Raw genomic sequence first — 13151 nt, 5'->3', positions numbered from 1 at the left:
GTCTGGAGGTTATGAAAGCGTGAATGAGTGTTTCTGCAATGGAGGATGAAAGAGTGGGTCGAAGGCGAGCAATGTTACGGAGGTGGAAGAAAGATATTTTGGTGGTGTTCTTGATGTGAGATTTGAGGCGGAGAAGTTGATTTTAGTGCAGTACAAGATTTGGCAGTTGACACAGTGGGGTTAAAGTCTGAGAGGAGGTGAAGGCACTGAGATTGATAATTAGGACAGTCTGATCACTTCCATTTTCTCTCAGCTGCCTGACACTCTGCTCTATAAGCCTGCAAAGATTCGGACAGCGCTGATCGCGGATCGCGCTGGTCTAGTGGAAGGGAGAAAGGGAGTCCAAGGAGTAGGAGAGGGAGGATCAGGGCCAGCTCTCGGCATAGGCGACCTAGGCGATCGCCTAGGGCGGCAAATGCGTTGGGGGCGCCCTCTGGTGGCGCCCTTAATTAGTCAATTAAAATATACGAAACAAACGGAGAAGGGAGGGGGCGCGGGAGCAAATGCTAGGGAGCCCTGAAACCGTCTCCGTAGTACGTAGGACAATGCAACAACAGTTGAGTGCAACTTCTCTGGCAGGATGTTGATGTCGCCCAGGATAAAGAGTGGTGTGCCATTTTCCGGAAACGCAGCTGAGAAGAGCATACATGTCATCGTAGAAGTCGCAAATGGGACCTGCAGGACGATAGATCACCACAATGTAGGGCTTGATAGGAAAGTAGAGAGTGCCAGCGTGAAGGTCAGATGCAGATCTGGTTAGGTATTCCAGTGGAAGGACCTGGTAGGATGAATTTTGCGAGATGAGGAGTTCTGTCCCTCCTCCTCGCCCCGATGGTCTAGGGGTGTGTGAGAACGAGTAGGCGGTGGAGAGGGCAGCTGGGGTGGCAGTGTTCTCTGGAGTGATCCAAGTCTCTGTAAAGGCTTGGAAGTGGAGAGTCATGAGGGATGTGTTAGGGAACCGAACGCGTAGACCAAAGTGCTGGACACAGGGAGGCGGAGACAGGGCGAGGGCAACGGGATTTACTGATACAAGCAAGGCGGGTAGTCAGGCAGGCGGGGGGTCTGGTGCCGGGCGGAAAATCGGGTAGGCAAGGGCTCAGCGATGGACGGGTAGTCAGGCAGGCGAAGGTCCGATAACGGGTAGGCAGGCAGGCAGAAGGAGAACTAGAGAGGGAGAGATGGGATTACTAAGTTAATGATGTGTGGATACGCTGAAAAAAGTAGTTCTCTTAGTTTGACAATATTACATTGTTATTTTTTATAGTTTCTTTGTAGGGAGGCGAGAGACTATCAAGATAAAAGAAAGTCTGTTGAATCTGGTAGTGACATCTGCCAATTGTTGGTTGAGTCGGTTGTATCATAACGTTGACGTTGATTAACGTCTACCTTGAACTGACTAATTGTGTGGTGGTGCTTTAATCTTACTGTAAAAATGTAATATAAATGTTATCCACATAACCAAGTTATATTGATTCAACGCATGGTCAAATTGCTGTTGTGAATATGTGTCGTTTCCTGACATGACGGTGCCCAGACAGCTGTCAAGGTGACCAGTTTTTAAAAAAATGTTTGTTGGACTTTTATTTGACAATATATGTATAAGATGTGTGTAAGGTTGTTACATATACAGGCCACCGTGTGGCGCTGTTTTACCGCGATTTGCAGGGTATACCTCTTGTGTGCCACCGTAGTTTAAGTTTGTTCGTGCAGGTGCCATGTTGTTTCAATGTTTACTCTTTGCTGAATACAAGGTGATCAGTGTTTTAGTTGTCTTGCACAATCTTGGTAAATCTAAGTTTAAAACCACCCATCCGGTCAGATTGTTTAGTCTACATAAGATGTTAATTTACCTGTTGAATGTTATCTGGGATGTGTGCTGGCTTTTTATATGATTATTGTGTCGGGTAATGGTTAGCATGGCAATCCTTGAGATACACGGTAAAACAGTGGTGTATGGATGTCTACTGCTTAATTTAGTGTTTTCGTCCTTTTCTTATTTTATTTGCATCAGAATATATTTTTACTAAAGATAATGTTTATTTCATTATATAGTTTATCGTTTAGATGTATTTATTTTTTTTCCATTTTTACTGTAACACAAGTATTTTATGCGTGAATTTATTTGAGCTGCTGATAAGAGTATTTTCTTCCTCTTGTTTCAGCGCCTCTTCCACAATCCAGAGTCCTGGATTGTGAGTTCCACAATCTGTGTCCTGTGGTCGTTCTTTACCCATAACACCAATACAACACAACGCAGAGTCCCAGGGTTTATAGAGCGGCAGCGGGATATTTGGGTTACATGTACATAACTGCCAAATTGACGTTGGTCAAAAACAGGTCTCGTCGTGGCCTGACGTCGTCAAGACATCGGTCCTGAGAGCAGTTTTTAAAAATGTTTGTTTGCCATTGATTTACAATATTAGTAATATATATATATATATATATATATATATATATAATTTACATATCATCGAGTTTGATATATTTAACATCCAGCGATACTGGACATGACATGACGTCCATGGGACCTGGATCTTCGGCCGTGGTCTTCAAAATGTTTGGTGGGGACCTACAAAGGTGTGGCGTGTGATAGTACTTTTTTTTTCATTGTAATACAATTCATTTTGGCAAATTGGCATTTTGTTTGCCAAGTATCTTCAGAGAGACCATGGGTATGCATGATTTTTTTTGGGAAGCTTTCACAAGCTATAGCAACTTCATCTACCTGTTCATTTAAAATAAATTATGTGGTAGGGTTTGATGAAATCCATTCACTTTGCCTCCAGAAATCTTCAGAAAAATGGAAACTGTTGAAAAACATTATAATTGTCATGGTTCAATTTGAATGTTGTTCTCAACTGGCCAAATATCCCTCGACTCTTGGAGTGAATCCTTTGGTGATCAAATGATATGTCTTAATGACCCTACACATGTTAAGCTCTTTATCTAATACTGATAGGCAGGGTTTATGTTTTAAATGGCCTTATTGTTTGGTATTGACATGGTACAAAATAAACCAAGGACACTTTTTGCCGAGATGGACTTAAAAAATATCTGTACAAATTTAAACACAAATTAATTTTAACAAATATTTTTTTCCATTAAAATACCACACCAAAAAGGTGTGGTCCTTCTGTCTCTCTTTCTCAATACATCCTGCCCGTCAACATTGTCCATGTTGCCATTCACAGCTCTTTCCTTAGAGATTGTGGTTGCATCTGGCCACAGAGTCCAGGGAAATGGCCCAGTCAGAACATTGGCTGACTGTTTTGACCCTGTCGTCATCTTGGAATGACAACATATATAAAGCCCATCCTGCTAGTATCCACTGAGTATACCTCTGCAGCTGACTGATGTAAGTATGCTTCGACTTAATCGCTGAGTTTAAATTTGATAAATAAGCGTAATGGAAATGGTTACTGAATAATATGGTTCTATCAACACTAACTAGTAAGTGATGTTCCTTAAATAGGACAGGTTATAGATTAAGTAGTGATTTTATTTGTAGGAGACACAATAATGCATGGACTGTAAAAACAGTGCAGCAGAGACGTGCAAGTTCATTAGAAATAGATTGAAATACAGTTCCTTTACCTCTTAAGCAGTATGTCATTTTGTTGTTTTTTATAATTAAGTATTAATATAATAAACTATTTTTATTCCTCATTCATAGGGCAAAAAAGTCATGCCAGTTCCCCAAATTCATGAAGCTCTAATGTCATGTTGTAGCTGTTTGTAATTAAATACTGTGGTGTGGCATGACTTTTTTGCTCTCTGAATGATAGTCATTAGCAACTTGTGTAAGCACATATGTTGGGTGTGGATACGATTATAACTGCATATTGTCGTGACTGTAGCCAATACGATGTGCCAGATATTATTATATTATATTATAACAGTCAACCATTAGTTATTTCTCAATGAAACAAAAAGAAAATGCATTCTATTATTTGTAATAGTATATTTGGTAAAGTCTATCAAAGCTTTTCCTGATAAAATATTTGGAGATTGTACATTTCTCTGTATTTATGAATAGAAACAAAACTAACATTTAAACTAAGAAGTGACCGTTTACTAGTGATTGCATGGAATGGATAGAACTGGATAAAAGAGATTCTTCTGTACCACATACGCCTCGTCAACTCGATAATGTAATGATACAAGCTTAGGTCAAGGCCTACAATTAGATATATAAGAATGTGCTGTCTATTTAAAACGCTGGCAAAGGTCTCCAAAATCCTCTTGATTAATGGCAGAAAAATTACACGATACAAATATTTTGATTTTTGATTGTTGATAGCGCATTATTAAATGCGCTATCAACATCTGATTTTTAACCAGTTCTATGACACATGATGTTTCTGCATATCATTTAAATGTCTAATGTATGTTTTGCCTCAGGTCCTTTGCAGATCCCCCCCATCCCCCTACTTTGCTTGTATGATATAAAAATGACTCTTTCAGGTAGCGGAAAGAATGACCTCATTTACTAAAAACCTGTCTCCCCCGGCCCTTCCATTCCACCCTCCTTTTCTTTACTCCCTCCCAGCCTCCCTCATCCCCCCCACACAGGCCGATGGAGCCGGAGTTCTGCTACGGGAATGGCTCGTGTCTGAGGACGGTCTACCCTGTTGCTGTCCGTGTCACCCTCTACTTGACTCTTGGGTCTGCGGTGGTCCTCACGGTGCTGGGAAACCTCTTCGTGATCATCTCCATTTCTCACTTCAAGCAACTCCACACGCCCACCAACTACCTGACCCTATCTCTGGCCATGTCCGACTTCCTGCTGGGGGTTCTGGTCATGTTCCCTGGCATGATCAATGCTGTCGAGACCTGCTGGTACTTTGGGGACATGTTATGCAAGCTATATACCAGCTCCGACGTCTTGCTGTGTACTGCTTCTATATTGAACCTGTCCTTTATATCCATCGACCGCTATTATGCCGTGTGCCACCCTCTGCTCTACCCCCGTAAGATAACGGTTCACACGGCAGTCGTCATGATCCTGGTCACATGGTGTGTCTCTGCTGTGGTCGGCTTTGGGATGATCTTCCTCAAACTGAATATTATGGGAATGGAGGAGTTCTACTATAACAACGTGGTGTGCGAAGGAGGGTGCATTCTGTTTACGACTGGGGTGGCCAGCACACTCTCGGCCGTTATCGCCTTCTACATCCCCGGGGTCATCATGCTGGGCATCTACCTGAAGATCTACATGGTGGCCCAGAGACAAGTGCGCACCATAGCCCTACAGAACAGCCGCTCCTCCAAGCTGGACAAGCAACAGAGGAAAGCCACAAAAACGCTGGCCATCATTATGGGCGTGTTTCTGTCCGTCTGGTTGCCGTTTTTCCTCTGTTTCATAATCGACCCCCTCATCGGCTACTCTGTACCGCCCGCTTTGTTCAACACATTCGTGTGGCTGGGGTATTTTAATTCCACTATCAACCCATTGGTTTACGCCTTCTTTTACAGCTGGTTTAGGAAAGGTTTTCAAATTATCATTTCCGGTAGGATCTTTCGGTCGGACATGTCGGACACAAAACTGTTTGCAGATTGACAGTGGTTTCATGTTTAGGACTCCAAGAAGATGTGGGGCCATGAATTTTGATGTCAACTGATTGGAGGAATTTTAAAAATCCAAACGTTTTTCCCCATTATGTTTACACGTCATTAAAATAACCATATTGTGTTTCATGAAACAACAAATCCTGAAATTTATTGTGGTGTCCTTTTATGGGTACTTTGCATGCTTTGTTACAAAGTGTGAAAATGGTATGATAACCCAAAATTAATAAAATAAATGTCTGATAGGATGTACACAAAGCACTGAAAGGACACAAAAGAGAAAATAAAATACAAAAAAATGTAATACAACATATCCAGTACATTGTCCTGCATGATAACAAGTCCATGGAAGATTATGTCAGAGAAATATATATTAAATATTAAATAACGTTTTGTATAAAAAAAGTCCTCCTCAAAACAGTGAATCTATTTTTGGGGGGGATTTGCTGTCCTGCTCATGAATATGACACAAAAATATAGAATAACTAAAATGCACAACAAACTCATGAGCTACAATTCTACCACATGTTACGGACAATATTGACTGATAAAGCTGTGTGTGTGTGTGTGTTTGTGTTTGAATAACAACAATTGATTTTTAAAAAGCATTTGGTTTGATGGATCATGATCATGGTAAGACACACATAAACCATATACCCATATACTAATCATCTTCAGATACACAATGGGTATACAGGATTCCTAATTCTAAACTTTCCCAAGCAATAGTAACTTAATGTAGCTGTTAATATAGGATCAATTATGTGGCATGGTTCCACCAAGTCCACTCTCTATCTCCAGAAACCTCTAGAAAAGTGGAAACCATGAATAATGGTTGTCTTCAAAACAATACCACTAGGGTACTACTAGAAAAGATTTACATTGATGGAAAACATTGATGTTAAAAATATCCCTTATTATTCTCACAATGTTCATTTCTGCAAAAACAATTTCAGCATCTTTCAAAAACGTACTGTTCTATTTCATTCCTACTGACTGCCAGAGGCAGTACTTTAGCACTGGATGGATCCCTCTCGCACACGCACAGGTCAAGTGTGTATACCAACGTAGTCACGTTGTCCATTTCAGTCTGGATTTTGAGCAAAGCACAGCACAGAGACTGCCTTGGTGAAGGTAACGAAAGACGTTGCCTTCACCAACAGTGTGTCCCACAGAGCCTTTTTCCATCGCAAGCCTGCGCCCCTCCAACTATATCACCGACCTCCTGGAGAACTACACCCCTTCCCGCTCGCTGCGATCCTCATCAGCTGGTCTGCTCAAGGTACCCAAGATGAACCTCAGCACCATGGGAGAGAGAGCGTTCTCCCACACAGCCCCAAAGCTATGGAACTCACTTCCAAATGACAACAGGCAGTGTGAATCCACTGCCCAGTTTAAAGAGGAACTGAAAACCTATATCTTCAGACTAGCCTATTGTCTATGATATGGCTAAATGGACTATATATTCTTGATAATCTTTCTCAATTTCTGATATTTTTTCTCCAATTTGTTTTATCTGTGAAGCGACCTTGGGTGTCCTGAAAGACATTTTTTAATAAAATGTATTATTATTGTGACCCTGGATGACGTAGGCTGCTATCCGCCCAGTTATCCTGAAGTTTGTCCCTTCTCACTTCTTGCAGAATTTCAGGATTACAGGTGAAGAGTAAACAAATCATTCCAAAACGAATAGTTTGAATAGCTTGTAGCTCTTCGCAATAGAAAACCCAACCAGAAGGTTGGGTCTTTGGATAATTCGTCCTCTAGAGGCTGCAACTTGCCAACCAGCTGCGATTATTATTGTTGGTTGGGTTGCTACTGCAAGCACATGTACTGTTCTTCTTAAGTTTTCTTTATTCCGTTTGCCAGTTTTTTGCGCAGTTAACTGCTCCTGCATACTTCGAGCTACAGAAACCATTCAACTATCAAAACGTTCAACTCTTTAACGACATGATGGCTATATCTTGGCGTTTTTCAACTCTTTAAACTTTTTTTTTTTAAGTATTAAGCTTTTTCGGCTTATTTTTTTACATTGCAAGTCAATGGTCAGAGAGATTCTCTGACACTTCAACTTCTTCAGACATGTTTACTTGGTCAATTTTCAACGTTAACCCTTGTTCAAACCATTTAACAAATCAACACACTTGTATCTTCAATAATCTGAAAACCGAATTTCGATGACCTTTATACCTTTTTCAGAATCACAGTTTAAGTTCCATATCGGCTTCAGTTGGTCTCATTGATTTACACTGAGAGCGTGGAGGACGTGCAGGCAGTGTTGCCAGATTGGGCGGTTTACCATTTGCAGTATTTTAGCAAGCACACTATCGCAGTTCGTTAGGACAAAACGCATTCTAGCTTATTATTATTTCCCAGCGGCGGCTTGGCAATAAATGAATGTATCACCCTAAAGGGAACAAGTTGCCTTGGTTTATTATCATGGGCTTTGCTAGAGTGAACACCAGGTAGCGTTGGTCTAGCCCCAGCAGACTGGTAAGTGACTTATTTAAGACAATCGGAGTTGGTGGGAACACCCTGGTCTTATATTATTGACAAAGATAGTGTGGGCTTCTTTAACAGTGTTTTTCCGTGGACTGCAAAAGAGCCGGCTTCGGCATAGAGTGTTCCCCGCTCGTAGACCGTAAGGTAGCCGGCTCGGCAAAGAGTATTGTTGGCCCATAGACCATTATGGTGGGCTTTGCTAGGGTGTTTTCTCGCTTGCGGACCCCCACTATCAGATCTCGAAAACAGCCAGCTTTAGCATCAGAGTGTTTCTGATTGCGCCCACAATCCGATACGGTGGGCTTGGTATTGCTCCCGTCTGGTTATGTTGGGGTACCATTTGGGAAAATCCTGCATGGCCCCACTTCAGGCAGATAATGGCCACGTGGATTGCCCAGTATGCCTCGGTGTGGAACACCTGAGGAAGGGGCTTTCAGACAGGGCATGCATGAACTGCAGTTTCATGCCAAGGGCTATGAAGTTAGCCAGGCTTGCACAGCCTCTTCCTCAGGGTGACCAGCATGCTAACAACGGCCTCAGCAGTGGTAACACTGGGCCTTCTCCAGCTGCGTCCTCTCCAGGTATGGATGAACGGACTACAGTTGGACCCCAGGCAACACAAGCACAGGAGGGTCAGGGTTTCCAGGCAGTACCTCAACGTACCTCCATGCAGGGCGTATCTGACCACGGGGGTTCCCTTAGGTCTGATCCCCTCCCGTCGAGAGGTCGCAGTAACCGACGCCTACGCCTCTGGTTGGAGAGTGGTTTGGTGGCACAGGAAGGTGAGGGGACTGTGGAGCGCACAGCAGAGGCAGGAGCACATAAATGTGATGGAACTTCGCACCATATTCCTGGCTCAGGCATTTTTTGTCCATCCTGAGGGGCCAGCATGTCCTCATCCGATCAGACAACATCTTGGCCGTCTTCCATGTAAACCACCATGGGGTACAAGAGCCACCCTGGCTGCGGGTGGCACGTCAGCTCCTCTTTTGGACCTTTCTTCACCTGGAAAGCTTAAGGACAATCTACCTCATGGCGGACCTTCTCTCCCGCCAGGGGGCCCCAAGTTTGTAGACACGATCTGGCACAGGTATGGCAGGGCAGAGGTAGACCTTTATGTGTCAGAAGCCTCGACTCAGTGCCCACTTTTGTTTTCCCTGAGGGAGACAACCAGCCCCTTCGGTCAGGATGCTGTGGTCCATCCTTGGCCGAGCAGCCTTCTTTATGCCTTTTACACCAATCCCCCTGATATGGCTGACGCTACACAGAGTCCAACAGGGCAGCCACAGGCTGCTGCTGCTGGTGGCCCCTTATTGGCCAGGGAGACTTTGGCTACCCAGGCTGTACAGGCTCATCGACAGGGAGCCATTGGCCCTACCGAGGAGGCGTGAGCTGCTCTCTCAGCTGGAGTGTCGAATTTGGCATCTGAAACCAGAACACTTGCGGCTGCGCGTCTGGACCCTGAAGGGCCAGACCCATTTTTAAAAGAGTGTGACCAAGCAGTGGTCAAGACAATTTTAAACTCGCGGGCGCCATCCTTCAGGTCCCTCTAAGCGAATAGATGGAAACTGTTTTGAAATTGGTGCAGGGTGCAAGGTGAGGGGCTCGAGCACTGATCGGTTCTCATTATATTACGGTTCGTACAGGACCGGTTAGACGGAAAGCTGGCAGTCTCTATCCTGAGTGTCTACGTGGCTACTATTATATCACAGCACGTTAGGGTGGGGAACCAGAAGGTGAGGTCACACAGCCTTGTCACCAGTTTCCTTAAAGGGGCTCAGTGCAGACACCCACACAATTAATGAAAGTTCCCTCATGGGACTTGCCGTTGGTGCTGGAAGCCCTATGTCAAGCAACTTTTGAGCCCTTGGGGCAATGTGAATCTTAATGTTTTAAAATGCTTCCTGCTAGCGATTGCGTCAGCAAAACGGGTGGTAGAGCTCCATGTCCTGTCTGTGAGTCAGGCTTGTATGAGCTGAAACCCTGATAGTTCAGGGGTGGCCCTGTGGCCATTTTTACCCAAGAGGATGTGTCATGCAGGGTCACTATGTGATTACGTTGTATACACACTCAACCTGTACATGCGTAAGAAGGATAAATCCATTACTTTAGAACTTTGGTATCATTCGTAAATCTTTTTGACCGCAAAACTGAAATATACATATTATCCACATAAACAGGTTATATTTATTCAACATACCGTCTGTTCTGAATATGGATTGTGTCCTGACGTGACATCGCCCAGACAGCTGTCCGGCGACCAGTTTTCAAAATGTTTGTTGGACATTTATTTGACAATATTTGTACATAATGTTCACAAAATCTATTAATTCCTATTCAACAAATTGCCAAATTCAAAGTGGTATGGGTAGCATCCTGACTTGACGTTGCCCACATCACGTCACGTCCAGTTTTAAATGTTACAAACTCTAAATCTCACAGGGTTATAAAAACATGAAAGCCTAGAAGTCTAATTTTACATCAATGTAAATCAATATATGCCTACACAAGTGGCTTAGTTCCGAATCTTTGGGCCTTCAGGTTTTTGTGTGTACAAAGAAATGTAATAAAATATTATTGATAATAATTATAAATGTTTAATTGTAAGACACTCAATGGTGGCAAAGTCATTTGTTTTCATTGGGGATCAGGGGAAGACAAACTTGCAGCATTTACCAAGTATCTCCCAATAGATAATGGGAATATATGATTACTTTTGCTTTGACATCATGGGCAGTAACATCAAAGGATTTAGGTCTGATATTAACAAAACTAGGGTCAGGGGACTGATCATTGGAAGCCATGTCTGGAGAGGCCAAGTTTATGTATGCACAAGAATGTATGTGTATGCAAGAATACGTGTGTGTTTGTGTTTATCTGCTTTTCAACTGATTCTGCACGTCTTTGGTCATCAGCACACACCCTCAGACCACCAAAGACAAAGATCCGCACCATGGGCGATCAGGCTTTCTCTACTGCTGCCCCAAGACTATGGAACGCCCTCTCTGACCACCTGAAGGCCCCACAAACTACAGCTGTTTTTAAAAAAAGGGTTGTACTTTGAGAATTCTGAATGTCAAGTGCTCTACAAATTAAATATATTATTATTATTATCATGAATAAAACTTAGTATAACTATGTACATTGTAAATGGATTATATGTCGAAAACACATTTAATACAATAAAAAACGTATTGTAAGGGACATTGTGTTCATTTTATTTTAAAACAACGCTGACAGGCATAAACATGAAAACATTTCCCCAAAGGAAGTTTGTTGTAGTAACATCTCTATGTACTTACCTGATTGGTTCACTAGTGTTCTGAGAGATGTATATATATATCATGCTCTGTGAGGCTTAGACACGCTGCCCTGCCCAGATGTCAGGCTGAGCTGGAATGAGTGTGTGTGTCTGTGTATGTTAACAATGACTGATAGAATAAATCAGGTGGAGCAGCAGCTATGCTACCCGGGCTCCAACACCTCGTGCCCTAGGGCCGAGTTCGATCTGGGGGCCCAGGTGGCTCTGTACACGCTGTTTGTGTTGGGCATGCTGGTCACGGTGGTTGGAAACGCCGTGGTCATCCTGTCTATAGCTCACTTCAAGCAGCTGCACACCCCCACCAACGTGCTGGTCCTCTCCTTGGCTCTGACTGACCTGCTGCTGGGGGTGACCGTGATGCCGTTAAGCACAGTGCTTGCTGTCCAGGGCTGCTGGTTCTACGGCGACACCTTCTGCCTGCTCTACTCCGCATTCGACATGTACCTCACCTCCGTCTCCATCTTCCACCTCATCTGCATCGCGGTCGACCGCCACGAGGCCGTGTGCAAACCCCTGCACTACTCCCGCAACATGACCATGGCCGTGGCCTGGCTCATGGTGTCTGCCAGCTGGGCCCTGGCCGCCCTCTATTCCTTCTGTCTGATATACTCCAAGGCAAACATCCGAGGTCTAGAGGATTATCTGGCATCCATATACTGCCTGGGAAGCTGTAACCTGCTGTTTAACAAGCTGTGGGGGATACTGGACACCATCATTGCATTCTTCGTCCCATGCACCGTCATGGTGGGCTTGTACGCAAAGATCTTCCTCGTGGCCAGAGAGCACGCGAGGAAGATTGACGACTTGGGGGGTCACGGCGGGACGTTGAATGGTAAAGGCACAGGCGGGCAGACCAAGCGTTCAGAGCACAAAGCGGCCAAGACTCTGGGTATTGTGGTAGGAGCGTTCATCTTTTGCTGGGTGCCGTTCTTCCTGAACTCAATCGCCGACCCCTACACAGGTTTCAGCACGCCTGCGGCCGTCTTCGAGGAGTTTGTTTGGCTGGGTTACTTCAACTCAACCCTAAACCCTGTTATTTATGCCCTCAATTATCCCTGGTTCAGGAAAACCTCTCGCCTTATTTTCACCCTGAAAATATTTACCAGTGACTCCTCGTCCATGAATGTGACTGTGAATTGAATGTTAGGGTTTTTGTTAATCTGTCTGCTGTAGTATACATTGTATATTTATTGTTATTTCCTTTTGATTATCCATGTATATTTCTTGGTTCAGGTTGTTCCAGTGCAATGCTTGTCAACCTGTATATCTATTAACAATCGTAATGTATTTATCAAAATTTCTGCTCCTACTATTTAATTGAACCAAGGCCAAATCCTTGCATGCTGTATTTTCTCTATTTTGTATATAATTTTCTTTCCTTTTTTCTAATACTAGGTAATGTATTCATTAATGTATATCTGTTTAAAAGAAAACATTATTGTTGCTGCATGTTTGCTTGTAGATCCAGAGGATTTACTTACCTGTTGATATTCAATGTGCAAGGATGCCTTTCATCGATCCCCGAGAGAAAGTCACATTTGGCGTCTCGTCCCTTTGGTGGGACTGAAATATTTTTGTCCGTTCTTTGGAAGGGACTGCTTCTATTCGTTCAGATATTATATTCAGCACATTGAGTATTCCCTATAACCCTTACTATTAGATAAGATTTGTTAAATATATGTCCTATATTTTCTCAAGGGAACTGCTATTTAAATAACACTTTTGTCATGAGGCAAAGATTGAGAGCAAGTGCTGGGAG

At 43.4% G+C, this 13151-nt stretch overlaps 1 protein-coding gene across 1 annotated transcript; it reads left to right on the top strand.

Moving 5' to 3' along the window:
- Positions 1 to 4576: 4576 nt before the first annotated feature.
- On the top strand, positions 4577 to 12532 carry LOC307073768 (uncharacterized protein; the record flags this gene model as incomplete). The annotated part of the gene is made up of 4 exons (XM_079733728.1): positions 4577 to 5551; positions 8652 to 8823; positions 9127 to 9160; positions 11509 to 12532. 4 exons carry the CDS (start codon positions 4577 to 4579, stop codon positions 12530 to 12532), a joined length of 2205 nt encoding a protein of 734 aa, XP_079589854.1.
- Between the last annotated feature and the right edge of the window lie 619 nt (positions 12533 to 13151).

The sequence above is a fragment of the Pollachius pollachius genome, assembly GCF_949987615.1.
Source record: "Pollachius pollachius genome assembly, chromosome: 3".
Lineage (NCBI taxonomy): Eukaryota > Metazoa > Chordata > Actinopteri > Gadiformes > Gadidae > Pollachius > Pollachius pollachius.
This window is presented reverse-complemented; position numbering and strand designations above follow the sequence as displayed.